Source organism: Lithobates pipiens, unplaced genomic scaffold, assembly GCF_037356315.1.
Source record: "Lithobates pipiens isolate NorthernLeopardFrog02 unplaced genomic scaffold, aLitPip1_a1.2 Scaffold_8, whole genome shotgun sequence".
Classification (NCBI taxonomy): domain Eukaryota; kingdom Metazoa; phylum Chordata; class Amphibia; order Anura; family Ranidae; genus Lithobates; species Lithobates pipiens.
In genome coordinates this window covers 299,693,809-299,718,303 of record NW_027507903.1, presented here as the reverse complement: position 1 = coordinate 299,718,303, position 24,495 = coordinate 299,693,809, and the positions used below count along the sequence as shown (strand labels likewise).

Below are 24,495 nucleotides of genomic sequence, written 5' to 3'. Positions count from 1 at the left end.
TTTCATCCAATTTCAAAATTTCTGCATTTGTAAATTTCAAAAGCTAAGATAAAGGAATAGTAGTGGTTAAAAAGAAGCACTTGTGGGTTTAACTAATCTTTTTTTTTGTTTGTTAATTCTCCTTTAAGGGGGGCATGGCAGGGGGTGTGTCTTATGCCTACATACTTTTGCTAATAGGTGTCCCTAGTTCCCATGTCAAAAAGTTGGGAAGTATGCATCTAGATATCAGTGCTTATATCTGGTTTGCTCAACTAGGGTTCCTCCAGAGGTTTTAAGGGGGTTCCTTGAGCAATGAGCAAGTTCTACCTGTCACATAAGTTCCTACTGACACCATTGATCTTTTTAACTATCTGTAAGGGGGTAATTCTTCCCAGTGACCACAAATGTAAGGAACATTCTTCCCACTGACCATAACACTTAATGTTTTAGGAGTTGTAGGTAGAGTCATTTTTATCAAGGTTCCCTGAGAACGGAAAGTTATTTCAAGGGTTCCTCCATGTAGAAAAGTTTGAGAAAGGCTGGCTTATATGGTGAATGCTAGAACACATCTACCATATAAGTTATATTTCTTTTAGACTTTACTAGATGGAAAGTTCTTACAATTTTTTTTATATTTTTCTTTATGTTATTTATATTTTCAAATTAATTACTGTATGGTGATTTTATATTTTAGCATAGATGCAAGGGGTGAATACCTGAAAAAAAAATGCATCAGCTTTATAACCTATAAGGCATTAACATTTCTTTTATGATAGCATGTATCCATGTTGACCTCGTCATTAAAAGAAGACCACCTAGACCTCTTGTCTTACTTGAATATGGTGGAAAGAAATTGTTGCCAAAGAAACATATACTGTAGCAAGTTCTTGTGCTGTAGCAAGTGTTTTATTCATCAGTAACAGGGAACTATAGATAAGCGATAGATATGACTTTAGTCACCAATGTAAAGGTTTATTTGTATGGGTTAGATCCAGCACAGCAGTTGCTGTGAACCATCCTTGCTAAGCGCTCACAGTTCCATAGCACTTAACGGTGGAATTTATCCAGGGATTTTGCTAGCTCTCAAGCCCCATACACACTATCAGATTTTCTGCTGAATTTTTCTTTCAGATTTACCAAAACCATATAATATGAAGTCAGACCTTAGGAGTTTCAATGTATATGCAATCAGACAGGCCCTTGCACTACATGGTTTTGGTAAATCTGAAGGAAAAACTCAGCAGAAAATCTGATAGTGTGTATGGGGCTTTACCTGTACAATTAATCTTTTACTTAACTGATTGCAATGCAGACAGTTGGATTGATTAACTAAAGGCAAATCCACTTTGCACTACAAGTGCACTTGGAAGTGCAGTGATTGTCGATCTGAAGGGTAGATCTGAAATGAAGGGAAGCTCTGCTGATTTTATCATCCAATCATATGCAAGCTAAAATGCTGTTTTTTTATTTTCCTTGCATGTCCCCCTCAGATCGACAGCGATTGCACTTGTAGTGCACTTGTAGTATACTTGTAGTGCAAAGTGGATTTGCCTTTAGTAAATAACCCCCAGTATGTTTATTCGCTCATCCAGTCACCTTTGCTTTCATTCACCATGTTTAAGCTAATATATCTATGGAATAAGAAGCTATGAAAAGAGAAAAATATAATTGTACTTCTGTGTTTTTATGTAGTAAAATGTGCTCTCTCCTAGTGGTTGGTGGAGATATCCTGTCCTTGTCATCACTGAGTACAACAGATACACCGCATATTAAAGTTTTGGCGCTTGTCTATCCCGTGGGAGAGAAGGAAGAAGATGAGAGTGGCACTCAGCTAGAGCTATTTTTCCTGGCTCAGCAAATCTTAACAAGTAATTTTCAAACACATCAGTTTATTTGTGATTACAGAAAACGTAAAAAAATAAATAAATCATTTAGGAGCGCAAATACTGAACAATAATCGAGTTAATTAGTTCTTATGAATGCTAAAAAAGAACCTGTGAACCATTAATATTGCAGGCTGTGGTGCTGTTATCCTGGACCTGGCTTAATGCCCTCAAAATGTTAAAAGTAAGTAGTCAGGAATGTTAAAAAAAAGTTAAAAAAAGACTTTTACAGAAATACTCACCAGCCTTTTCTCTCACAGACCAGCTCAGATCCAACTCATTTCCTATAAACCCAGACTGTCAAAGACTGGTTTACAGATCCAGATCATTCTGGACCTGGCCTCGTGCCTAAATCCACAAAATATTAAATAAAAAGTAGCTAAGCATGTTCAAAAAGTAAAAAAGCAGTTCACTGCAGTACACACTAGTACTTTAATCTGCAGACTCTACACTCTGCAACATAGCCAGTCATTTTCCAAGTGGAATGATTACCAGTATCATTCAATCCACTTCCTGTAAACCCAAGTTATCAGCAACTCACCCCCTGGGGATACATCATCTATAGGGTTGCCATTCATTTGGGATTCATGCAGACAGCCTTGGTATTTAATCATGTGTCCGGGTTTCAGACCTCCTGCAACCTGGACACATTATTCAGACCGGACTGTGTGCTTGAATACATTGCCACAACCACTGAGTGCATAGGCATGCATACATACTACAGGTGTGCCTGGGCACACTCTAATCACCAGGGTTGCCAAGCATCCAAAGGGCCAGATGCAGTGGTTTAAGCTGAGTGTCTGTGACACTCTCTTACACTGCCCAGAGCCAGTACGCCCCCCTCCCCACATTGACAGGAAAGGGCTCGATTTGTTCCTCCTCCTCCTGCCCCTACCCCTCTGTGTCTTCCCACCCATACTCCAATCCCCAGTGTGCTGTGCCTCAGAAAAGGGATGTGTGGGTTGGAAATATGAAACCCAGTAGCCAGTAGTTACATCATGGATGAAAGGTGTCAATGCCTGAGCCTCCATCCTTGGGTGAGTGAGCTCACCATCCACTGCCTGTGACTGAAGTCTCTCCTCTCCCTCCCTTCTCTCTCCTGCCTCTGAGGGAGTAAGTACACTAAGGTAATAGGGATTCAGATGTAAGGGGTGCTCTGCTGACTCTGATGTAAGGGAAGCTTTGGGAACCCTGGTTTAAGGAGGAATTCCAGGAATTCTGTTGTGAGTGGGGGCTTTGGTGAGCAGAAAACCCCTTACATCATAATTCTCCTTTACACCAGAGTCCACAGCGTTCTCCATTAAAAAAACATGATGTGCATTGCTAAAGTGTTAAGGTTTGGCATCCCTAATCATCTTGCTTGCATGGACTTACAGTACTCCCCTGACGGCTCTGTCCAGGAGTGAGGACTCTGATCACTGTCCAATGAAACTTTGACAATAAATACTAGAAATTTAGATCTTTCATACTTCACAAGCTTCATTAATTTTCCAAGTCATTCTTATTGTTCAGGTAATCAATCAAGGTTCTAGATCAGTGGTCTCCAAACTGTGGCCCTTTGCTTGCCTTTATCTCACCCTTAAGACACTTTTCTTCCAACTCACACCAATGATGGGCATCATTCACCCACTGACACCATCACTGGGCTATTATTCCTCCCACTAAATCCAAGGAAGGGGCGTTTTTTTCCTCCCACTGATGACAAACATTTTCTACTCCCATTGACAACAGTGCAGCCTCCCTAATGCCTAAAGGATAGTAAACTGGCTCTTTATTTAGAAAGTTTAGAGACCCCTGTTCTAGATATTCAAGCTAATTTCAGGCTGACAGACAACTAAGTTAGCAATAGCAGCAGTTATATTTTTCTGCTCATATATTACTTTTTATTAATAAGGTGCATAATTTAATTATTTGCTTTCATGGCCAAAAGCGAGTAATGTTCCATTTCTTCTTTAATTCTCACTCACACCCAACACCAGAAGCCAACCAAGGCAGTTTTCTGGGTAGGGGACCATTCCAAATTACAACGTGAATTGCAAGCTACTGTAGGCATGTCTACCAGTTTGGGGCCCTGTCACACAGTCTGGCTTTGCCAAGAATTCAGGAGATGTTTAAAAAAGAGTAGTGCCATGGAGGCTTAGTTAATTAGCTCTGAAAATTCTGCTATGGCTATGCAGTCTAGGGAAAATATTCAAGATAACACGTTGGACGTGGGCCAGACAATTATTAACACTTACTACTTGGCTTGTAAATATTATGTTGCTCGGGATGAGACATTGGGGCATACCAGAGGCTGTACACAGTGGCCATAGACATTCCCCTACTGTCCTCCTGCATGGGCTTTCAATAGGTTAAACTGAAATGATTTCAAACACATAGCCTTGGAATTCAAAACTTATATACACCTTTTAAAACCTAACTAGGAATCAGAAATATAAAATATTGTTTTGTTAAGGGTGGATACACATTTTTTTGCCAGGTTTACCAAGCAGCAAGCTTAGAAGTACATAGAGTAAACACATTACAAATAGAAATTTGTAGGTGAGCTTTCTACTGTAAATAATGATAACATAAAGTAGAGGTCACAGGATTTTAAGGAGATCTCGGGCCATGGGAAAACCTTGAAGTGAACCTGTCATTTTGATCTTCAGTGACAATTTAGCTGTGCCATGTACTTACAGATCCCATTGAATACACTGATCAGCATGGCATGTTTAAAGACATCATGATCCAAAAGCAACAGTACAAAGTCGAGCAGCCCCTGTATTCGGCTGTTCTAGGAAGCAATGGCAATTCGGTCTATGGTTACTGTGACGATTCTACATTGATTTACAAATTTGTACTGCCAAAGGTAAATGTTTTGAAATGTTATTACTAAAGCGTTTCATAATTAAATAGATAAAGCTATATATGTTGTGTCTGGGATCCTGATATTTATTTTGTGCATTACTACAGCACTGCCAATTGTATTGATTCAGGATGCAGTAAGCACTTACTAGTACTATAACTTGTAAATATATTATGTATCTTTATTAAAGGTTTGCAGGAAAGTTGTAATTTTTCAAAGTTCAGACTGACAAATATTATACAGCTGTAAAACTCCTATTTTAGTCTGGGGTAAAGGCTGATGGCACAGGGCAACAGCTTATCTAGTTTTGCTCATGATTGGTCATTTTGCCTCAGATCTATACAGCCAATATCACAGGTGCACCCCTCAAAGTAGATGGGCCTCCTTGGGGAATCAGGAAGGAATTTTTTTCCCCTGTTTGAACAAATTATATGTTTCAATATGTTTATTGAAGGTTTTCAATACAAAACAAACAAAATTCTCATCAATGCGGCTAAGTATTACATCTAGTACAGTGCACAATTGAGTAAGCTTGAACAAATTATAGCATGCTTTTCTGTTTTTTTTGCCTTCCTCTGGATCAACTGTGGGTATAGGATTGTGTATATAGCGGTGGTCATCAACCCTGTCCTCAGGGCCCACTAACAGGCCAGGTTTTATGTATTACCTTTGGGAGATGCAGACTAGAATACTGCAATCACTGAACAGCAAATGATATCACCTGTGATGTATTTCAGTTATCTTGCAAACCTGGCCTGTTAGTGGGCCCTGAGGACAGGGTTGATGACCCCTGGTATATAGGATTGTATATATTGTTCCCTTTTATTGGTTGAACTAGATGGACTTATGTATTTTTTCAACCAGACTAACTATGTAACTATAACTGTTTACCCAAATTTAGGTAAATTGGTATTAGGGCTCTTAGCCCTTGTACACACGGTCAGAGATTCTGTCGGAATGTTTCCTATCGGACCGTTTTGTCGGATATTCCGACTGTGTGTGGTCTGCATCAGACTGTTTCCGTCAGCATATCCGACGCACCAACTTTTCCAACTTGCCGGTAAAATTTTCCGAAAAAATGCTCCTATTCGGACATACTCCGATCATGTGCAGCCTACTCCGACGGACAAAGTGCCACGCATGCTCAGATCAAATTCCTAGGCCAAAGCTATTGGCTACTAGCCTAACATAGTCCCGTCGTAACGAAATAACGTCATCACGTTATGTACAATCGGATTTTCCGACAACTTAGTCTGACCGTGTGTATGCAACATCACTTCCGGACATCTTTTCCGGAATTAATCAGTCGGAATAACTCCGACGGATTTGGTTGTCGGAATCTCCGACCGTGTGTACAAGGGCTTATATGTACAAACTCTTGAGTGTTTACTGAAAATCAACTATAAGCATATATTTTCAGAATGTGTCCCAAAGTGGGGAACTGTTAAAGCCTTTGTTATGTCTTGTCCCAGTTTCAGTGGGACAGAAATTTAAGGGTTACTTCCCCAATGGGTTCACCAATCGCAAAGGTTCTTGCATTCTAAATCTTAAAAAAAAAATTGCGGTTGGGCTTCAACTAAAGCTGGATACACACAAAACAACTTTTGTTGTTCAATTTCCTTTAGATTTACCTTTAACTATGTAGTGCAAGGGCCTTCCTGATTGCATAGAAATTGAAAGTGCTTAGGTTTGACCTTATATTATACGGTTTTGGTAAATCTAAAACAAAAAATCGAAAGGAAATTGTATAGTGTGTATCCAGTTTAAGGATCGCAAGGCAAACAGCACATGCAGGAGATCACAAAACACAACTTCAAACCATAGCTATTTAAATAATATATTATAAAGGGTGGAGATGTTTAGTAACTCCAGAAAACCATAAAAGAAATGAAGGCAATCTTTTTATAGCTAGTGACAAACTGTTTTATGCTGATCTCTACTTTGTATACTGCACTGACATTTTCAGAAGTGAGCAACTGTACATTATTTGTCATTGAATACTTTTTTGTTTAGATGTGACGAAAATGCCTGTTTATGTCTGTAGGATTTTGCTGGAAACCTACTTAAAGTTCTGTCTGCTGAGAAGAATGTGCAGGGAAGTCAGCTTGGGCCAGGATCTCTTCATTTGTCTTCTCATTACAAGTGGCTGGCTGTGGCTGCAAGAGATGGCATTTTGTATCTTCAAGACTCCTATAACTTGGTTAGTATATGAAGATATATGCGCTAGATTTACAATGCAAAGATCATGCAGAATGATTATGGGAATGCATTAAATAACCTCAATTTAGCATGGACAAATTAATATTATTGCAGTGCACATGGCCTTTCTGTACCCAATTAAATCCAGATAGATGGCTTTACTAACCATGCTGCCTGGCATGCCTTGCCTTTATTAACAAATGTGCACAGATAAAAGGCAGGTACTGTCTTCTTCACGTGTCTTTAGCTTGGAGTGTTGTTAATTCACTTGGCACATAGGTTTAGTCAAAGTTTTTTTTTTTTCTTTCAAAATCAGCACAAAGGACAGCACTTTTTTATCATTGCAAAGTCTCTCTGTGCTGATGGCTGCTGCTTTTGCCAAAATAGTCTGTCATCTGATCCCCTTTAAGCCCGGAGTAGTAATTTTGCGGTGCTGCAGGGTTAATAGTTTTGAGAGACCTGTGGCAAGCACTCATTAAGAGTGCCAACTATGCCCGCCCTTTCTGTCCATCCCCCATTCGTAGAAGCAGTACTATAACTTCCATGGATGAAAAGAGAGGTATAAATGGAGGAGGCAGACCTTTCATCTATCTGCCCATCCTTCATTCATAGATATCTTTTCCTTGATGGAGGCTATTTCCTAAACTCTAGTAGTATTAAAAACCTGTGAGCACTCAGACTCTTTATTGCAGAAGAGTTATGCAATGGCGGTTATTTACGAAAGGCAAATCCACTTTGCACTGCAAGTACACTTGGAAGTGCAGTCGCTCTAAATCTAAGGGGTAGATCTGAAATGAGTGGAAGCTCTGCTGATTTTATCATCCAATCATGTGCAAGCTAAAATGCTGTTTTTTATTTTCCTTGCATGTTCCCCTTGGATCTACAGAGACTTTACTTCCAAGTGCACTTGCAGTGCAAAGTGGATTTTCCTTTAGTAAATAACCCCCAATGTCTCTTCTGCAGTAAAATAAACTTACCTGCCTTCTCACGGTGTCTTCTTTAGAATGTGCACTGAGCTGCACATGTGCAGGAGTGACATCATCCTGTCTGTGCTAGCAAATCAAGCATCCCGCGCTGACCAGCACCCGATAGAAGAGAAGATGCTGGCACCTGCAAGTGACCTTGCGGGTGTCGGACCATTGAAGCAAAGGTAAGCATCATTGAGTTTAGTTCTGCTTTAAGTCAGCAAGTCTAATATTTTTTCTAAGTAGCAATACATGCAGAAAAAGCTACTTTTTGTAGAACAGGATCTTTACATTAAAGTTGCAAAGCTAAGTATGCTTGTATATAGACTGCCCCCTTCACCCTTCACTCTAAACAATTATTAAATATTATAAAAAGTATGAACTATGCTTTGGTTTACTGCAAGATCTAATAAGTATTCCTATTTACAAATTTCTAGGAAACCTTTGCTCAGGCAAGCTGTCACTCTTACCACACTGGGGGTATTGGCTCAATGGCCTTTTCTTTAGATGGACATACACTGGTGACCACAGGAATGGGAGATGGAGCCATTGTGTGCCTCAAATGGAGGTAAGTTCAGAAGCCAATAGATTTTTATTATTATTATACCGGATGCATTTGCACATGCTGAAAACAGAATCAATATATCAACTGAACTACAGCAACCAGTCAATAACCAGCTGTTGCCAGTTTGCTCACAATAATCTGATGAAAGTGACCTCTGACCGGCTGATGTAGTTAATTAAACGTGTTATTTTTTCTCTGTTACATAATTACATGGAGGCCAGAGGATGTTGTCTGGTTTGCATTCATGCAATTCTCTGGGCATGCAGTTTGCATGAAAACTGTATTGTGGATAACTGACGTAATATATCGTAATGCTATATAAAGTATTTCCAAAGCTTTGCTTTTCTATAAAACAAACACACACTCTGCATGCATTTATTCAGCTATGCTGGGGGATTTTAACATCCCTGCAATAGCTAGAACGGTTTTCATTAAAACTATCTTTTAAATGGTGAGTGGAGGTACCGTAAACACTTGTGATGACTGAATAAAGAAGATCAGCAATTTGCAAATTTTAGTTTGGCTGAATATTTGCATGCAAATCTATCTGAGCTACAAGGAATCGCATTATTTAAGAATCTAGGAAACACTGCGCCATTAAATTCAGTCTATCTGGACAGATTAGTGGAATCTCTGTATCTACAATCAGAATAATTTAAAAAATGCATTCATCAATTTGTTTTGTAACTTGTATTGGAATATGTAAAGGATTTGCTAGTCAGTATAATGCTGCAATCACATCTTTATGTTGTTTACTAGCACTAAGCTGGAGAGCCATTTTCAGATATTTAATTTCATTCACAGATCTCCCAGGAACAATATAGTGAATTCTGCCCAAGAATATGGTAGAGCTCTTAGCATTTCTCTTCAATCCAAAATATTTGATGAAGATGAAGCTTTAAGGAAAATGCCTGCTTGGTCACTAGATACTGACACTGCGCCGATTCAGGGAAAGGAGGTTGGTTTTAACATCATGAGTTTTCCTTTGTAGCCTGATTTTGCACTTTCCAGCTTTAGTAAATAAACCCCATTGTGTACTTAAAAGTGGGGTATGCCCAGGGCAGGACTTAGGGTGGTCGGGGCCCCTGGGCTTGAGTCACTTTCGGGCCCTACCTTCTATACATTACCGTATTTATCAGTGTATAACACACTACGGCGCATAACACGCACCCCAAGTTTAGGAGGGAAGTGTAGGTGAAAAAACTTACATTTAAATGCCCATCAATGCAGCCTTATCAGTGTCCATCTGCAGCCTTGTCCAGTGTCATTTGCAGCCTTGTTATTGCAGTCTTGATGTTTAAAAATGGTGCCGCTGAGATACAGAGTCCTGTGTATCTCGGGGGCTCTCCGGTCCTCCCGGTGGCCCTCGGCGGCTCTCGGGTCCTCTCGCAGTCCCAAGCGGAGCCGAGAGTAGCCGAGAGTTCTCGGCTCGGCTCACAGTCACACCCAGTTCCTGTGTTATATCCATCATAGGGTGGGACTGTGAGCGGAGCCGAGCTGAGTACACTTGGCTATGTATCTTGGCGGGGCCCCCTATTGGACGGGGCCCATGGGCTTGAGCCCAGTCAAGCCCAATGTTAAGTCCTGCCCTGGGTATGCCTGTATAATTTTTTAAATAATTTATTCATAAAAGTTAATACTTTTTCATCTCTCTTATTTATTCTCATCTATTTTCTCTTCTTTTCTTGGCGCTTGTTTTATCCTCTCTTTAAACCCTTAAATCAGAAGTAAACTCTCCCACTCCGTTTGCCACTTTTCATCTAGTCCATTATATTAGGTAATTATCAAACATTACCCATCTTAAGACAGCCTCAATCACATATTACTAACTTTATAAAAAAACTTTTATAAATTGTGTCTCCAGGCTGCACCATTTTATGTATTGTTTCCCGAGTCTTCTCTGCATATAACTTCCGCCCTTTCTTGTATGTCTTGCTGTATTCTCGCGCATGCGCAATCGCGTCTTAATCAAGCCTCGGTTTTGATCCAACGTTCCTATGGCGACCGTGCTCATAGCCGACCTGGCAGTGCAGAATTGCATAATCGTTTTGCATTGTATTTTGTGCCTGTCAGGCATGCTGTGACTAATCACCGCCATAGTATGCAGGACCAAAGACAAGGTTTACACATCATGTTACGTCACATGGTCACATGAGGTGTAGCAGGAAATTTAGAGAGAATCTGCAGACTCGCAGGTTTTGATCGGAATGCCGCTGGGAGAGGAAATCACAGCCATGGCATCCTGTCATGGGATAGACGGCATTCAGAGTGTCCCATGAAAAACGGGAGAGATGTGCCGGTGACGTCACTACACAAAACAGGACGGGTGACAAGAAAGAAAAGCAAGTAAGGAGACATCTACAAGCAGCGATCATTTGGTTTTTTTTTATGCAGATTGAAATGTAATAAAGTTACGGGGGAGAGTTTACTTCCACCTTAAATAAAAATGTGATTTTTTTGTGCTGATACTGTAAAGATTAGACTTGCAATGAAGGACATTCACACAGGTATCTTGTCTCTGTATGATTCAGACCCCTTTCACCCTGAGGTGCTTTACAGGCGCTATAGTGCTAAAAACATTACCTGCAAAGTGCTTACTTACTGAGCAATAGCTGTGTACACTGGATCACAAATCATCAAAGGCAGACTGACAAATTCCAAGAATAAACACACAGTTTTTATAGTATCAGTTTTATGTAAGTTACATATCTTCTAAACTATTCCAATGGGAAGGGGGAAATTCTAATTATCTGAGATAATTTTGTAAGTGTCACATAAAATGATAAATTATATTTACATATTAATTATCTTGTATGTCAGCCAAAAAGCCATTAAATATAGCATAAAGGAAAAAACATAACTTAAAAAGAAAAACGATAACCAAAGGTACAAGGTCAAACATCCCTTCCTGTCCATCTGCTTCTAACCCCCGTCCCACACGTCTAGAACAATGGTTACAATCATGACCTTAAATTTACAGACATCCTCAACATCCTTTCTTTCCTACATTATCTAGACAGAACTAGAAGAAGAAAGAACTCAGAACACAACATGATGTAGGACAGTACTTCACCTGTAGTTCACATTTATTTCACCCTGAACAAGCTTCCTTCTGACTCCATCTTGTCAAGTAACTCAACTCCATGTTGTATCTCATCTTAACAATACTGTTTTACAATAGACCTATGTATGGGTCAGTAATAGTAGAAACGGTGTTTATTATAGTACAGCTAGAGACACAATATGATGTACTTTCACTTTCAGTCTGCTGATCAGTGGGTGCTTGAGTATACATGTGACATGTGAACAGCTTAATGTATGTATAGAGTATCTCACAAAAGTGAGTACACCCCTCACATTTTTGTAAATGTTTTATTATATCTTTTAATGTGACAACACTGAAGAAATGACACTTTGCTACAATGTAAAGTAGGGAGTGTACAGCTTGTATAACAGTGTAAATTTGCTGCCCCCTTAAAATAACTCAACACACAGCCATTAATGTCTAAACCACTGGCAACAAAAGTGAGTACACCCCTAAGTAAAAATGGCGAAATGGGGCCCAAAGTTTCAATATTTTGTGTGGCCACCATTATTTTCCAGCACTACCGTAACCCTCTTCTGCATGGAGTTCACCAGAGCTTCACAGGTTGCCACTGGAGTCCTTTTCCACTCCTCCATGACATCACGGAGCTGGTAGAAGTTAGAGACCTTGCACCCCTCCACCTTCCATTTGAGGATGCCCCACAGATTCTCAATAGGGTTTAGGTCTGGAGACAAGCTTGGCTAGTCCATCACCTTTACCCTTTGGCAAGGTAGTGGCCATCTTGGAGGTTTTTTTGGGATCATTATCATGTTGGAATACTGCCCTGCGGCCCAGTCGAGGGGATAATGCTCTGCTTCAGTATGTCACAGTACATGTTGGCATTCATGGTTCCCTCAATGAACTGTAGCTCCCCAGTGCCAGCAGCACTTATGCAGCCCCAGACCATGACACTCCCACCACCATGCTTGACTATAAGCAAGACACACTTGTCTTTATACTCCTCACCTGGTTGCAGCCACACACGCTTGGCACCATCTGAACCAAATACGTTTATATTGGTCTCATCGGACCAGAGGACATGGTTTCACTAATCCATGTCCTTAGTCTGCTTGTCTTCAGCAAACTATTTGCAGGCTTTCTTGTGCATCATCTTTAAAAGAGGATTCCTTCTGGGACGACAGCCATGCAGACCAATTTTATGCAGTGTGCGGCGTATGATCTGAGCACTGACAGGCTAATCCCCCCTTTAACCTCTGCAAAAATGCTGGCAGCACTTATACGTTCATTTCCCGAAGACAACCTCTGGATATGACGCTGAACATGTGCACTCAACTTCTTTGGTCGACCATGGCGAGGCTTGTTCTGAGTGGAACATGTCCTGTTAAACCACTGTATGGTCTTGGCCACCGTACTGCAGCTCAGTTTCAGGGTCTTGGCAATCTTCTTATAGCCTAAGCCATCTTTATGCAGAGCAACAATTCTTTTTTTTAGATCCTTAGAGAGTTCTTTGCCATGAGGTGCCATGTTGAACTTCCAGTGACCAGTATGAGAGAGTGAGAGCGATAACACCAAATTTAACACACCTACTCCCCATTCACACCTGAGACCTTATAACACTAACAAGTCACATGATGTTGGGGAGGGGAAATGGCTAATTCGGCCCAATTTGGACATTTTCACTTGAGGGTGCACTCACTTTTGTTGCCAGCGGTTTAGACATTAATGGCTGTGTTGAGTTATTTTTTTGAGGGGACAGCAAATTTACACTGTTATACAAGCTGTGCACTCACTACTTTACATTAGGGATAAGCCGAACATAATACCCCCCCCCGTTTGGTTCCCATCCAGAACATGCGAATAGGCAAAAACTTTGTTTGAACACGAAAAATCAAAAGTGATAATTTTAAAGGCTTATATGCATGGTATTGTTAGAAAAGGTGTTTGGGGACCTGGGTCCTGCCCCAAGGGACATCTATCAATGCAAAAAAAGTTTTAAAAATGGCTGTTTTTCTGTTTTTTCGGGAGCAATAATTTTAACCACTTCCATACAGGGCATTTTGACCCCCTTCCTGCCCAGGCCAATTTTCAGCTTTCAGCGCTGTCACACTTTGAATAATTGTGCGGTCATGCAATGTTGTACCCAAATTAATTTTAATCATTTTTTTCCCCCACAAATAAAGTTTTCTTTTGGTGGCATTTGATCACCTCTGCGGTTTTTATTTTTTGCGCTATAAACAAAAAAAGAGTGACAATTTTGAAAAAAACAAACAAACAATATTTATTACTTTTTGCTATAATAAATATCCAGATTTTTTTTTAAAAAAATTTTTTTTTCCTCAGTTTAGGCTAATATGTATTTTTCTACATATTTTTGGTAAAAAAATCGCAATAAGCAAATATTGATTGGACTGCGCAAAAGTTATAGCGTCTACAAAATAGGGGATAGAATTATGGCATTTTTATTACTTTTTTTACTAGTAATGGCGGCGATCTGCGATTTTTATTGTGACTGCAATATTGCAGTGGACATATCGGACATTTTTTACACTATTTTGGGACCAGTGACATTTATACAGCGATCCGAGCTATAAAATGCATTGATTACTGTATAAATGTCACTGGCAGGGAAGGGGGTGATCAAACGGTTAACTGTGTGTCCTAGGAGTGATTCTAACTGTAGGGGGAGGGGACTCACAAGGGGAGGAGACCGATCGGTATTCCTCTGTAATGGGATCACACGGATTGTTCTCACCTGACAGGACGTGGATCTGTGTGTTTACACACACAGATCCACGGTCCTGCTTGGTTAACAGGCAATCGTGGGTGCCTGGTGGACATCATGGCCGTCGAGGGCACACGCATCAGGTCCTGCAGCGTGCGCACGCTCTCCACAATGCTGGGAATCCCAGGACGCCCGCCCGGAAGGACGAAGGGTTCCTGTGGGCGTCATATGACAATACAGTGGTAGGGCATTGATACATATCCCCTGAGGCAGGACCCAGGTCCCCAAACACTTTTTATGTCAATAACTGGCATATACTGTAAGCCTTTAAAATTAGCAATTTTGATTTCTCCCATAGACCTTTAAAGGGTGTTCTACAGCTTTCGAATTTGCTGCGAACACCCCAAATTCGCTATGCGGCAAACAGGCGAACAGCCAATGTTCGAGTTGAACTCATGGTCGAACTAAACATAAAGCCCATCCCTACTTTACATTGTAGCAAAGTGTAATTTCTTCAGTGTTGTCACATGAAACTATATAATAAAATATTTACAAAAATTTGATGGTTGTACTCAGTGGCGTAATTAGAACCTTCAGGGCCCCGGTGCAAAAAATTATGGAGGGCCCCCCTAACCTCCGGGCCAGGGCCCTTCCCACTTATCTCAGGGGCAGCAGGACCTGGATAGAAGGGGGAACAAATCCCCTCCATTTTCCTCATGCAGCCACTGAATGCCTATCAGAGAGAGAGGATGCAGAATTTTAGTGGTTGCAGGAGAAAAATGGAGGGGGATTTGTTCCTCTAAATGCCCCCCCATCCAGGTGGTCAGGGGCAACATGTGTGCTATTGCAATTGTAACCCCTGTAGTTACACCCCTGGGATGAGTGGGTGGCAGCGGTGTTGGTGGGGGATGGGATCAGTGGCGGTTGGGGAGGGATAGGATCAGTGTCATCGGTGGTGGGGGGTGGGATGCGTGGCAGCGGCGAGGGAGAGATGGGATGCGTGGCAGCGGTGGGGGGGATGGGATCAGTGGCAGCAGTGGTGGTTGGGTAGGGATGGGATCAGTGACAACAGTGGTGGTGGGGGGATGGGATAAGTGGCACTGGTGAGGGGGATGGGATTAGTGGCAAGGGTTGTGGTGGGGGGGGGGGGTGGGATCAGTGGTAGGGGGGATTGAATGGGATGAGTGGCAGAGGTGGTGGGGGAATGGGATCAGTGCAATGGAATCCATGGCAAGGATGGTGGTTGGGGGCGGTGGGTGGGATTGAGTGGTGGGGAGGGGAATGGTATCAGTGGCAAGGATGGGGTCAGTGGCAGTAGTGGTCATGGTGGATCAGTGGCAGTAGTGATGGTGGTGGTGTGGGGGGTATCAGTGGCGGGGGTGGTGGTGGTGTGGGGGGTATCAGTGGGGGTATCAGTGGCGGGGGTGGTGGTGCTGTGGCTGGTATCAGTGGAAGTAGTGGCGGGGGTGGTGGTGCTGTGGGGGGTATCAGTACAGTAGTGGGGGTGGTGTGGGGGTATCAGTGCAGCAGTGGGGTTGGTGTGGGGGTATCAGTGCAGTAGTGGTGGTGGTGTGGGGGTATCAGTGCAGCAGTGGGGTTGGTGTGGGGGTATCAGTGCAGCAGTGGGGTTGGTGTGGGGGTATCAGTGCAGTAGTGGGGTTGGTGTGGGGGTATCAGTGCAGTAGTGGTGGTGGTGTGGGGGTATCAGTGCAGTAGTGGGGTTGGTGTGGGGGTATCAGTGCAGTAGTGGTGGTGGTGTGGGGGTATCAGTGCAGTAGTGGTGGTGGTGTGGGGGTATCAGTGCAGTAGTGGGGTTGGTGTGGGGGTATCAGTGCAGTAGTGGTGGTGGTGTGGGGTATCAGTGCAGCAGTGGGGTTGGTGTGGGGGTATCAGTGCAGCAGTGGTGGTGGTGTGGGGGTATCAGTGCAGTAGTGGTGGTGGTGTGGGGGTATCAGTGCAGCAGTTGGGTTGGGGTGGGGGTATCAGTGCAGTAGTGGTGGTGTGGGGGTATCAGTACAGTAGTAGCGGTGGTGTGGGGGTATCAGTACAGTAGTAGTGGTGGTGTGGGGGTATCAGTGCAGCAGTGGGGTTGGTGTGGTTGGTATCAGTGCAGTAGTGGTGGTGTGGGGGTATCAGTGCAGTAGTGGTGGTGGTGTGGGGGTATCAGTGCAGTAGTGGTGGTGGTGTGGGGGTATCAGTGCAGTAGTGGTGGTGGTGTGGCGGTATCAGTGCAGTAGTGGTGGTGGTGTGGGGGTATCAGTGCAGTAGTGGTGGTGGTGTGGGGGTATCAGTGCAGCAGGGGGGTTTGTTGTGGGGGTATCAGTGCAGTAGTGGTGGTGTGGGGGTATCAGTACAGTAGTGGTGGTGGTGTGGGGGTATCAGTGCAGCAGTGGGGCTGGTGTGGTTGGTATCAGTGCAGCAGTGGGGCTGGTGTGGTTGGTATCAGTGCAGTAGTGGTGGTGTGGGGGTATCAGTGCAGTAGTGGTGGTGGTGTGGGGGTATCAGTGCAGCAGTGGGGTTGGTGTGGTTGGTATCAGTGCAGTAGTGGTGGTGGTGTGGGGGTATCAGTGCAGCAGTGGGGTTGGTGTGGTTGGTATCAGTGCAGTAGTGGTGGTGGTGTGGGGGTATCAGTGCAGTTGTGGGGTTGGTGTTGGGGTATCAGTGCAGTAGTGGTGGTGGTGTGGGGTATCAGTGCAGCAGTGAGGTTTGTGTGGGGGTATCAGTGCAGCAGTGGTGGTGGTGTGGGGGTATCAGTGCAGTAGTGGTGGTGGTGTGGGGGTATCAGTGCAGCAGTGGGGTTGGTGTGGGGGTATCAGTGCAGTAGTGGTGGTGTGGGGGTATCAGTACAGTAGTAGTGGTGGTGTGGTGGTATCAGTACAGTAGTAGTGGTGGTGTGGGGGTATCAGTGCAGCAGTAGGGTTGGTGTGGTTGGTATCAGTGCAGTAGTGGTGGTGTGGGGGTATCAGTGCAGTAGTGGTGGTGGTGTGGGGGTATCAGTGCAGAAGTGGGGTTGGTGTGGTTGGTATCAGTGCAGTAGTGGTGGTGGTGTGGGGGTATCAGTGCAGTAGTGGTGGTGGTGTGGGGGTATCAGTGCAGCAGTGGGGTTGGTGTGGGGGTATCAGTGCAGTAGTGGTGGTGGTGTGGGGGTATCAGTGCAGCAGTGGGGTTGGTGTGGTTGGTATCAGTGCAGTAGTGGTGGTGGTGTGGGGGTATCAGTGCAGTAGTGGTGGTGGTGTGGTTGGTATCAGTGCAGTAGTGGTGGTGGTGTGGGGGTATCAGTGCAGCAGTGGGGTTGGTGTGGTTGGTATCAGTGCAGTAGTGGTGGTGGTGTGGGGGTATCAGTGCAGTAGTGGGGTTGGTGTTGGGGTATCAGTGCAGTAGTGGTGGTGGTGTGGGGTATCAGTGCAGCAGTGGGGTTGGTGTGGGGGTATCAGTGCAGCAGTGGTGGTGGTGTGGGGGTATCAGTGCAGTAGTGGTGGTGGTGTGGGGGTATCAGTGCAGCAGTGGGGTTGGTGTGGGGGTATCAGTGCAGTAGTGGTGGTGTGGGGGTATCAGTACAGTAGTAGTGGTGGTGTGGTGGTATCAGTACAGTAGTAGTGGTGGTGTGGGGGTATCAGTGCAGCAGTAGGGTTGGTGTGGTTGGTATCAGTGCAGTAGTGGTGGTGTGGGGGTATCAGTGCAGTAGTGGTGGTGGTGTGGGGGTATCAGTGCAGAAGTGGGGTTGGTGTGGTTGGTATCAGTGCAGTAGTGGTGGTGGTGTGGGGGTATCAGTGCAGTAGTGGTGGTGGTGTGGGGGTATCAGTGCAGCAGTGGGGTTGGTGTGGGGGTATCAGTGCAGTAGTGGTGGTGGTGTGGGGGTATCAGTGCAGCAGTGGGGTTGGTGTGGTTGGTATCAGTGCAGTAGTGGTGGTGGTGTGGGGGTATCAGTGCAGTAGTGGTGGTGGTGTGGTTGGTATCAGTGCAGTAGTGGTGGTGGTGTGGGGGGGTATCAGTGCAGCAGTGGGGTTGGTGTGGTTGGTATCAGTGCAGTAGTGGTGGTGGTGTGGGGGTATCAGTGCAGTAGTGGGGTTGGTGTGGGGGTATCAGTGCAGTAGTGGTGGTGGTGTGGGGTATCAGTGCAGCAGTGGGGTTGGTGTGGGGGTATCAGTGCAGCAGTGGTGGTGGTGTGGGGGTATCAGTGCAGTAGTGGTGGTGGTGTGGGGGTATCAGTGCAGCAGTGGGGTTGGTGTGGGGGTATCAGTGCAGTAGTGGTGGTGTGGGGGTATCAGTACAGTAGTAGTGGTGGTGTGGGGGTATCAGTACAGTAGTAGTGGTGGTGTGGGTGTATCAGTGCAGCAGTGGGGTTGGTGTGGTTGGTATCAGTGCAGTAGTGGTGGTGGTGTGGTTGGTATCAGTGCAGTTGTGGTGGTGGTGTGGGGGGGTATCAGTGTAGCAGTGGGGTTGGTGTGGTTGGTATCAGTGCAGTAGTGGTGGTGGTGTGGGGGTATCAGTGCAGCAGTGGGGTTGGTGTGGTTGGTATCAGTGCAGTAGTGGTGGTGGTGTGGTTGGTATCAGTGCAGTAGTGGTGGTGGCGTGGGGGGGTATCAGTGCAGCAGTGGGGTTGGTGTGGTTGGTATCAGTGCAGTAGTGGTGGTGGTGTGGGGGTATCAGTGCAGCAGTGGGGTTGGTGTGGTTGGTATCAGTGCAGTAGTGGTGGTGGTGTGGTTGGTATCAGTGCAGTAGTGGTGGTGGCGTGGGGGGGTATCAGTGCAGCAGTGGGGTTGGTGTGGTTGGTATCAGTGCAGCAGTGGGGTTGGTGTGGTTGGTATCAGTGCAGTTGTGGTGGTGGTGTGGGGGGGTATCAGTGCAGCAGTGGGGTTGGTGTGGTTGGTATCAGTGCAGTAGTGGTGGTGGTGTGGGGGTATCAGTGCAGCAGTGGGGTTGGCGTGGTTGGTATCAGTGCAGTAGTGGTGGTGGTGTGGTTGGTATCAGTGCAGTTGTGGTGGTGGTGTGGGGGGGTATCAGTGTAGCAGTGGGGTTGGTGTGGTTGGTATCAGTGCAGTAGTGGTGGTGGTGTGGGGGTATCAGTGCAGCAGTGGGGTTGGTGTGGTTGGTATCAGTGCAGTAGTGGTGGTGGTGTGGGGGTATCAGTGCAGTAGTGGTGGTGGTGTGGGGGTATCAGTGCAGCAGTGGGGTTGGTGTGGTTGGTATCAGTGCAGTAGTGGTGGTGGCGTGGGGGGGTATCAGTGCAGCAGTGGGGTTGGTGTGGTTGGTATCAGTGCAGCAGTGGGGTTGGTGTGGTTGGTATCAGTGCAGTTGTGGTGGTGGTGTGGGGGGGTATCAGTGCAGCAGTGGGGTTGGTGTGGTTGGTATCAGTGCAGCAGTGGGGTTGGTGTGGGGGTATCAGTGCAGTAGTGGTGGTGTGGGGGTATCAGTACAGTAGTAGTGGTGGTGTGGTGGTATCAGTACAGTAGTAGTGGTGGTGTGGGGGTATCAGTGCAGCAGTAGGGTTGGTGTGGTTGGTATCAGTGCAGTAGTGGTGGTGTGGGGGTATCAGTGCAGTAGTGGTGGTGGTGTGGGGGTATCAGTGCAGAAGTGGGGTTGGTGTGGTTGGTATCAGTGCAGTAGTGGTGGTGGTGTGGGGGTATCAGTGCAGTAGTGGTGGTGGTGTGGGGGTATCAGTGCAGCAGTGGGGTTGGTGTGGGGGTATCAGTGCAGTAGTGGTGGTGGTGTGGGGGTATCAGTGCAGCAGTGGGGTTGGTGTGGTTGGTATCAGTGCAGTAGTGGTGGTGGTGTGGGGGTATCAGTGCAGTAGTGGTGGTGGTGTGGTTGGTATCAGTGCAGTAGTGGTGGTGGTGTGGGCGGGTATCAGTGCAGCAGTGGGGTTGGTGTGGTTGGTATCAGTGCAGTAGTGGTGGTGGTGTGGGGGTATCAGTGCAGTAGTGGGGTTGGTGTGGGGGTATCAGTGCAGTAGTGGTGGTGGTGTGGGGTATCAGTGCAGCAGTGGGGTTGGTGTGGGGGTATCAGTGCAGCAGTGGTGGTGGTGTGGGGGTATCAGTGCAGTAGTGGTGGTGGTGTGGGGGTATCAGTGCAGCAGTGGGGTTGGTGTGGGGGTATCAGTGCAGTAGTGGTGGTGTGGGGGTATCAGTACAGTAGTAGTGGTGGTGTGGGGGTATCAGTACAGTAGTAGTGGTGGTGTGGGTGTATCAGTGCAGCAGTGGGGTTGGTGTGGTTGGTATCAGTGCAGTAGTGGTGGTGGTGTGGTTGGTATCAGTGCAGTTGTGGTGGTGGTGTGGGGGGGTATCAGTGTAGCAGTGGGGTTGGTGTGGTTGGTATCAGTGCAGTAGTGGTGGTGGTGTGGGGGTATCAGTGCAGCAGTGGGGTTGGTGTGGTTGGTATCAGTGCAGTAGTGGTGGTGGTGTGGTTGGTATCAGTGCAGTAGTGGTGGTGGCGTGGGGGGGTATCAGTGCAGCAGTGGGGTTGGTGTGGTTGGTATCAGTGCAGCAGTGGGGTTGGTGTGGTTGGTATCAGTGCAGTTGTGGTGGTGGTGTGGGGGGGTATCAGTGCAGCAGTGGGGTTGGTGTGGTTGGTATCAGTGCAGTAGTGGTGGTGGTGTGGGGGTATCAGTGCAGCAGTGGGGTTGGTGTGGTTGGTATCAGTGCAGTTGTGGTGGTGGTGTGGGGGGGTATCAGTGCAGCAGTGGGGTTGGTGTGGTTGGTATCAGTGCAGTAGTGGTGGTGGTGTGGGGGTATCAGTGCAGCAGTGGGGTTGGTGTGGTTGGTATCAGTGCAGTAGTGGTGGTGGTGTGGTTGGTATCAGTGCAGTAGTGGTGGTGGTGTGGTTGGTATCAGTGCAGTAGTGGTGGTGGTGTGGGGGGGTATCAGTGTAGCAGTGGGGTTGGTGTGGTTGGTATCAGTGCAGTAGTGGTGGTGGTGTGGGGGTATCAGTGCAGCAGTGGGGTTGGTGTGGTTGGTATCAGTGCAGTAGTGGTGGTGGTGTGGGGGTATCAGTGCAGTAGTGGTGGTGGCGTGGGGGGGTATCAGTGCAGCAGTGGGGTTGGTGTGGTTGGTATCAGTGCAGCAGTGGGGTTGGTGTGGTTGGTATCAGTGCAGTAGTGGTGGTGGTGTGGGGGGTATCAGTGCAGCAGTGGGGTTGGTGTGGTTGGTATCAGTGCAGTAGTGGTGGTGTGGGGATCAGTGGCAGTGTTGATATTGAGGGATGGGTGCCACTCACTTGCAGATCACTCTGTTCCCCTTCCTTGCTGGGTCTTGCTTGGATGAGCAGTAGCACTGAGCAGAGGGGATGGGCCTGTGAGTGCAGGCAGGGCCAAAGAAGATGGGCGGAGTGGGCGGGGACTGTGCCCGTGAGTTCAGGCAGAGAGGATGGGTGGAGAGGATGGGCGGAGCCTTGAGGTGTGCTCGTCAATGCGCTCGGTAAAGATGGGCGGATCGGCAGGAGAGGATGGGCGGAGCGGACTCCCCGTGAATGACTGTACACCGTGAGTGTACTGCACTTTCTCCGACTCCCAGGCGGCGGCGGCGGGCCCCCCTACAGTGGCGGAACCAGAGGGCCCAGTCGCCAATGCGACTGGTGCGACCCTGGTAATTCCGCCACTGGTTGTACTCACTTTTGTGAGATACTGTGTGTATATATATATATATATATATATATATATATATATATATATATATATATATATATATATATATATGTACCTACAAAATGCTTCTTTATGTAATTTTAAGGCCTCATACACACTGGACGCTTGGTCATCTTGCCTAAATGCCTTTCCTCCTGGCAGCAGTGTTTTGGCAGAAAAAACGCTTGATGCCCATAAAGTACTTGGGTGTTAGTTTGTTTCATTGGCCAGAATAATAATTTATTCTGCCCATTGAAACTAATTAATATTCAAGCGTTAAACGCGCCTAGCGCATCAAGTGTTTTTCTGCCAAAACACTGCTGCTCCTGGATGCGCGGGCGGTAGCTTTTTATTACTTCTTCTAAACGCCCCTGCTTTTAAACTCTTCTAAACGCATTTGGAGACAGAAAAAAAGAAATTAAAAAAAAATGTCCAGTGTGCATGAGGCCCTTAATGTATTACAAATAAAATATATAAAAATAGCCTAGCATAATTGCCTAGTGAGAGTAAAATACCATTAGCAATGATTCCTCTCAGGAATTCTTCTCAGACAGTTATCACTTTTTTCCCATGGCTTAGGCCGCGTACACACGCGCGGACTGTTTGCCCAACCTTGTTCGTCAAACAGTTTCGGCAAACAGTCCGCTCAAAATTTGCATGAGCGGACTTGCCCACACACGAGCGGACTGTTTCAACGAACTGTTTGCCAAACAGTCCGCTCAACTTTTGAAATGAACGGACTCGCCCACGTAAGGCGGAGGCAAATCCGCCCATTTGGAGCGCGTGTACAGGTAGGCGGGGCCCGCGAAGGAGACGTCGCCTGGAATGGGCTTAAAGGGGAACCCCAACGCCGAAAAAAATCGGCGTGGGGGTTCCCCCAAAGTCCACGCCAGACCCTTGTCCGAGCACGCTACCCGGCCGGCCAGGAAAGGGGGGCGAGCGAGCGCGCCCCCCCTCCTGAGCCGTACCAGGCCGCGTGCCCTCAACATGGGGGGTGCCTTGGGGAAGGGGGGGCCGCGCGGCCCCCCCACCCCAAAGCACCTTGTCCCCATGTTGATGAGGACAAGGGCCTCTTCCCGACAACCCTGGCCGTTGGTTGTCGGGGTCTGCGGGCGGGGGGCTTATCGGAATCCGGGAGCCCCCTTTAAGAAGGGGGCCCCGGATACCGGCCCCCCACCCTATGTGAATGAGTATGGGGTACAATGTACCCCTACCCATTCACCTGTGAAATAAAGTACAAAAAAAAACACAACACAGGGGAAAAAATATTTTATTGCACAGCTCCGGGGGTCTTCCGTCTTCGGGGGTCTTCTCGCCGGACTCCTCCGCTATGTGTGTGTAGCTCTTTTACTAGCGGAGGAGTCCGGCTTTCTTCCTCCCCGCCGCCGGCCTCTTCTCCCGACTTCGGGGGTCTTGTCCCCCTCTTCGGTTCTTCTGCCGGGCCACCGCGCCTTCTTGTAGCTCTTTTACAGGCGGTGGCCCGGTCTTCTGTCGCCGCTGCCTTCCGTTCTTCTGTCGCTGCCTTCGGTTCTTCTGCCGGGCCACCGCGCCTTCTTGTAGCTCTTTTACAGGCGGTGGCCCGGTCTTCTGTCGCCGCTGTCGCCGCCTTCCGTTCTTGTTCTTCTTGTTCTTCTTCTTCTTCTCCAGGCGATGTTGACACGTCGCTCCCTCCGGCCGGAATGCCAGAGCCGCGCTGTGCGGTCACTTATATAGTGACAATGGGGCGGGGTCACATGGTATATGTCACATGGGTTGGTCACATGGGTTGATGTCACATGGGGACTATGACATCGTAAGGGGGCGGGGTCACCATGTGACCAACCCATGTGACATATACCATGTGACACCGCCCCATTGTCACTATATAAGTGGCAGCGGAGCGTGTCCCTGGCATTCCGGCCGGAGGGAGCGACGTGTCAACATCGCCTGGAGAAGAAGAAGAAGAACAAGAAGAAGAACAAGAACGGAAGGCGGCGACAGCGACAGCGGCGACAGAAGACCGGGCCACCGCCTGTAAAAGAGCTACAAGAAGGCGCGGTGGCCCGGCAGAAGAACCGAAGGCGGCGACAGAAGAACGGAAGGCAGCGGCGACAGAAGACCGGGCCACCGCCTGTAAAAGAGCTACAAGAAGGCGCGGTGGCCCGGCAGAAGAACCGAAGAGGGGGACAAGACCCCCGAAGTCGGGAGAAGAGGCCGGCGGCGGGGAGGAAGAAAGCCGGACTCCTCCGCTAGTAAAAGAGCTACACACACATAGCGGAGGAGTCCGGCGAGAAGACCCCCGAAGACGGAAGACCCCCGGAGCTGTGCAATAAAATATTTTTTCCCCTGTGTTGTGTTTTTTTTTGTACTTTATTTCACAGGTGAATGGGTAGGGGTACATTGTACCCCATACTCATTCACATAGGGTGGGGGGCCGGTATCCGGGGGCCCCCTTCTTAAAGGGGGCTCCCGGATTCCGATAAGCCCCCCACCCGCAGACCCCGACAACCAACGGCCAGGGTTGTCGGGAAGAGGCCCTTGTCCTCATCAACATGGGGACAAGGTGCTTTGGGGTGGGGGGGCCGCGCGGCCCCCCCTTCCCCAAGGCACCCCCCCATGTTGAGGGCACGCGGCCTGGTACGGCTCAGGAGGGGGGGCGCGCTCGCTCGCCCCCCTTTCCTGGCCGGCCGG

The 24,495-nt window shown here is 46.9% G+C and overlaps 1 protein-coding gene across 2 annotated transcripts in view; it reads left to right on the top strand.

The window, feature by feature from the left end:
* Positions 1–24,495, top strand: part of CFAP43 (cilia and flagella associated protein 43) — a 135,795-nt gene that overhangs the window by 30,736 nt on the left and 80,564 nt on the right. For both annotated transcript variants that reach the window (XM_077472592.1, XM_077472593.1), the window contains 5 exons: positions 1,692–1,847; positions 4,544–4,713; positions 6,755–6,910; positions 8,312–8,442; positions 9,244–9,397. In XM_077472592.1, the coding sequence (XP_077328718.1) occupies positions 1,692–1,847; positions 4,544–4,713; positions 6,755–6,910; positions 8,312–8,442; positions 9,244–9,397 (767 nt within the window). The remainder of the gene's footprint in view (positions 1–1,691; positions 1,848–4,543; positions 4,714–6,754; positions 6,911–8,311; positions 8,443–9,243; positions 9,398–24,495) is intronic.